This window comes from Rhamphochromis sp. 'chilingali' (genome assembly GCF_963969265.1).
Source record: "Rhamphochromis sp. 'chilingali' genome assembly, chromosome: 13".
NCBI classification, from domain to species: Eukaryota; Metazoa; Chordata; class Actinopteri; order Cichliformes; family Cichlidae; genus Rhamphochromis; species Rhamphochromis sp. 'chilingali'.
Genome location: NC_137940.1, coordinates 16,355,008 through 16,360,224, shown reverse-complemented (window position 1 = coordinate 16,360,224; position 5,217 = coordinate 16,355,008). Strand labels below are relative to the sequence as shown.

General features: G+C 43.4%; 1 protein-coding gene across 1 annotated transcript; it reads right to left on the bottom strand.

The window, feature by feature from the left end:
- Positions 1–1,201: 1,201 nt before the first annotated feature.
- LOC308408764 (uncharacterized protein) lies at positions 1,202–4,943 on the bottom strand (the record flags this gene model as incomplete). Its single annotated transcript, XM_080901175.1, has 5 exons — positions 1,202–1,277; positions 1,403–1,485; positions 4,469–4,536; positions 4,668–4,785; positions 4,872–4,943. 5 exons carry the CDS (start codon positions 4,941–4,943, stop codon positions 1,202–1,204), a joined length of 417 nt encoding a protein of 138 aa, XP_080757301.1.
- Between the last annotated feature and the right edge of the window lie 274 nt (positions 4,944–5,217).

Here is a 5,217-nt window from a genome sequence, read left to right as displayed (position 1 = left end):
ATAATGGTTTCGCCGATCTCTTCTTTGCTCCGACTGTCAGGACGCATCCATCGCTTATAGAGTCCCTTTATCCGATTATAGGTTTCACGCACACTCTCTCCCACGGGTACACTGGTGCTCCGGAACCGGTATCTGTAGGTCTCCTCTGTTACATTAAACTTGGATAACACAGCAGCTTTAATGGCCTCATAAGAGTCAGACTGTTCTTCATCCATGCCAGCATAAGCTTCAAGGGCTTTTCCAGTCAATAACGTGACCACTCTAGCTGCCCATTCAACTTGCGGCCATCCCCACGTTTTAGCTATGCGTTCAAATCGTACAAAAAAACCTGACTTCAGGATCCTCACCTTCCCTGAAGTCAGGTATTCTTGGCTCACCCCCACGGTGTGTTTCTGCTCTCTGCACTGGAGCAGGTTGAACGACATGCATTTGAGACTGTACAGGCAGTGGTTGAGATGGAGGAGGCAGCTCAGCTTGGTGTTCAGTGGCTCTGTGAGGTTGCTGCACAGCTGATAGTGGAGGCAGTTGCCCAGCCTCTTGCTTTGAACAAACAGCTGCTGTAGAAATGTCACTCTGGACAGAAGGCTGAAGTTCAGAATGTACAACATGTTGCATACTTGGTATATTGTCACTCAGTTGTTTTATCTGTTCAAACAGTATTGCTTCTGTTCTTTTAGAATGCCGCATAAATTCTCTAATTTCATCAAAAATATCCGGTTCAGAAAGTTCTTTACTCACGACACCAACTGCAGTCTGCTTAGGTCGTACTACTGGTGTCACGGCCCTGCGGCACGAGGGAACAAAGATGGACACAGGTGCAGAAACCAACCCGGAAGCGAAACGATAGGGAACAAAAAATGATTTATTTCCGCTCACAGGTAAACAAAAGCAAAAGCAAAGCGGCGCCACCACACTCGTGGCACGTAAGATTAGCTAAGGAAATGAGGGCGACCTAGACACCTCTAGGAGACGGCTGAACAGCAGAGGCAGCGGGGAGGTAGAAACAGGACTAGGCAGGGGCCGGGGCACTGGAATTAGAGGAGATCACGGTCAGTGGGATCCAGCAGACAATCAACGATCCTCCACAGTTGAATTGAGTTGTCTTACTTGGTTTCAGGTGGAGGGGACAGGTGGAGTGGAAGCCCGGAAGCGGTCAAGGCGTGGGGAGGCAGGCAAGTGAGTGGTGGGCCGGCAGACCACGTCATGTTAGCAGCAGGCGGCCCAGGTCCAGGAAGACGGGGGTGAGGGAGACGAGATCTCCACACCAGGTGCTACTTCTGAGGACAAGAAACACAAGTAAGTCATCACATGATGTTGGACAGGGTTATGATGCTCCACTCGACTGACATGGGGATAGCAGATACTCAGGCGATGAATGGTTGAGAGCGCAGGTCTGATATACTGCTGGCATGATTGCTCAAAGGTGGTCAGCCAGGGAGGAGCAACCGAACTCCGCCCAAAGGAGGAGGGGCCGCTGTCGGAGACCTGCAGGTGCCCACCCAGACCATGACAACTGGTTCAAAAATCATCCTCATTAGCCATTGCTCCTTCAGGTGGTGGACCTGGCTCAATTGTTTGTCCACCTTCTCTTTCTTCCATGTCAGCAAGGGGGGTTTTTCCTTGTCCAACGGTTTCTTCCACATCCTACACCCCTCATTCAGCGTGTTCTGTCCCTCATTCACAGGCGTAACCGAATCCCACTGCTGCCACCAACTGTTACACAGTGAGGGGTAGTGATGTGACGTTCTGTATCGAGGCTTCGAAGCGTGTGTCGAGTAATTGAGGGGGCGTTTCCGCGATGCACGTATCGAGGCTTGCTTCATTTATGGGAGGAGCTGAAAATGATGACGTCCGAAGCCTCGCTGCCCGGCTGTACCACGTGACTGGTTCATGAAGCGGTTCGAACTTTGCCGCGAGCTATGACAGCGATACAAACCCCTCAGAATGTGGGTGTTTGATGGAGAGTTGCGGTTAGTGAGAGTTTGGAGACAGTTTGGAGGTTTATGAGAGTGAGAGAAAGTCAGGAGAGAATGGAGCCAGCTAAGAAGAGGAGGATGTCCTCCCCTATGTGGGAACATTTTGATTTTATTCCTCCCAACAAGGTATGTAAATTTCTACAGAAGATGTATTTTCATAACACTGATGGTGCAATACAATTTATGTTACGCGGCTTTACTTTCGTACAAGGTGAAGTGTTTGCTATGTGCCAGGGAGCTGGGATATAACAACAACACCTCATCCATGCTTAGGCACTACAGAGCTTTGCATGAGAATAAGGGGAACAGCGATTGTGGAGCAAGACCAGGTGAGCCATCAAATGCAATGATAATATAGCATGCAGTAATGTTACTAAATGATATAACAATATTATACAGCTGTAATAAGTTACGTGTGTGATATTTATATTTGTGCTTTGTCTTTATTGTCTTTCCTCAGGAGAACAATCTCAAATAGATGAAGACCTGGTTAGCATGGTGATTGAGGACTCCCAGCCATTTAGCATTGTGGAGGAAAGGATTCAAAAGATTTGTTAAATCATTAAATCCTAGCTATGTTCTCCCCACTAAAGGTTATAAAAGCAGTGAATATTTAGTTTTTACTGAATAAAACATGGGCAGGACTGAGGCCTCAGTGTGTAGCTGTCCATACCTCAACGTTAAAGAGCACAACCACTGTCCACACCCAACCACACCTCACCTCACAGTAAATGATCATTTCCATTTTAAGCATTTCCAAACAATCATTTTCCATACTGCCACTATAAATATACACAGTATACTGCCATCACTACAATATACATGTTTTACACACTCCTTTTGTTGTTGACATTTACAGGCTGTGTGCAAAAGCCCACACTCTTCAAATTCATGCCAACTAATATTTTTACGTCCAGTAGGTGTCCTACTAGAGCAAATGAAGCTTCAAGAAGCTTTGTGCTGGGGTGAACCAATTGGATGAAAAGCTTCAGTGCTTCATGAAGCTTCATCTGCCCATCACTAGTGAGGGGTGGTGAGGGAAACATCAGACTTCACTCCATCCCAATTAAAGTAATTGTTTTATTGTCTCTTGCCAACATCATGCACATGCAGACATCAACTTTTCAAAATGGCCCCCAATCCATTTCCTGCTCCCTTTAAATACTCTAAAGACACACCTTCTTAATACAGACTGGCCTATAAAAGAGCTGCAATTGAGGCAGGCTTCCTCTTTACTGGGAAAACAAGATGGCCACCATAAAGGTAACCTGCAACACTTTGTTACTTAAATGCTTCCCAACAAAGACCATGATTTAAGGACCTTCTGCAGCCCTGTCCGGCTGTTCTAGAATAACTGTCTGTCTCCTGAAATCTACTCCACATTCTTGAGACTGTGCTGGGAGATACAGCAAACCTTTACCTATAATAGGTATGCGTTACCTTATACCTATAATAGACCCATTTTTGTAATATATCTATATATCTATTTTATTGCTAATATACATTTTGTGATATATCTATATTATGGCTAAAGCACTTTCTGGGTGGATGCAAACTGCATTTCGTTGCCTTGTACTTGTGACATGTGCAATGACAATAAAGTTGAATTCTATTCTATTCTATTCTTCTGGGAATGACACAATGTGACATTCTGAAGGAATTCCCTGTCCAAGCCTCATGCTACCAGTGGTGACATTAATCCTATCCAAATACAAATTTAAAACATGACCAGTAAAGATGAGGAGAGAAAATAATTGTCAGTGGACTACACTTAGTTAACATTCACCTTTTTTAGGGTTAATTTGATATCTGCCCCTTCATATAGAATTATCACAAATTAGACATATGCAATAGGAATTCCTTTATAACATAAGACTTGTTCATCCAAAATGCATATAAGAGACCTGAAATGTAATATCTTTCAATTTCTGCGCTGTAGAAATTGCAATCTATTTCCAAGTGGTTTGCTGGTGAAAGGCAGATGTTAATAGGTAAAATATATTCAGTGCAGTTTGTAATTCATGTCATCATGTATTGATGTCTCCCTTCTTGTAGGCTCCAGAATTTATTTTGGCTGAAAAAGACAGACTATTACCTAGCTTTAACTTTCTTTTTCTATTGCTGCTTCTCATTAAATGCAGTGCCACATTGCTGTTTGTTGTTAGCTGCAGAACTTACATTGTGCACCAAATGTTTGGCTCTGAAGTCAACAGACAGTACAGCAATTACAAAGAAAGCTTTTGCATTGCTGACAGAAATTAAAAGAAACTGCTAACAACACACAGCAGATTGCAAAGTACACATTTCACTGGGCATTTTGTACATATATATATGTATATGTATATATATATGTATATATATATATATGTCCTGCCTGTTCACATTTTATTCTGTAAAAACTAAATTTTCACTGCTTTTATGACCTTTTTAGTGGGGAGAACATATCTAGGATTTAATGATTTAACAAATCTTATAAATCCTTTGTCCTCCACAATGCTAAATGGCTGGGAGTCCTCAATCACCATGCTGACCAGGTCTTCATCTATTTGAGATTGTTCTCCTGAGGAAAGACAATAAAGATAAAGCACAAATATAAATATCACACACGTAACTTATAACAGCTGTATAATATTGTTATATCATTTAGTAACATTACTGCATGCTGTATTATCATGGCATTTGATGGCTCACCTGGTCTTGCTCCACAATCGGTGTCCCCCTTATTCTCATGCAAAGCTCTGTAGTGCCTAAGCATGGATGAGGTGTTGTTGTTATATCCCAGCTCCCTGGCACATAGCAAACACTTCACCTTGTACAAAAGTCAAGACAGCTCAACATAAATTGTATTGCACCATCAGTATCATGAAAATACATCTTCTGTAGAAATTTACATACCTTGTTGGGAGGAATAAGATCAAAATGTTCCCACACAGGGGAGGACATCCTCCTCTTCTTAGCTGGCTCCATTCTCTCCTGACTTTCCTCACTCTCATAAACCTGCAAACGGTCTCCAAACTCTCACTAACCGCAACTCTCCATCAAACACCCACATTTTTTGAATGTAGTCTGAGGGGTTTATATCGCTGTCATATCTCGCGGCAAAGTTCGAACCACTTCATGAACCAGTCACGTGGTACAGCCGGGCAGCGAGGCTTCGGACGTCATCATTTTCAGCTCCTCCCATAAATGAAGCAAGCCTCGATATGCGCTTCGCGGAAACGCCCCCTCCATTACTCGACAC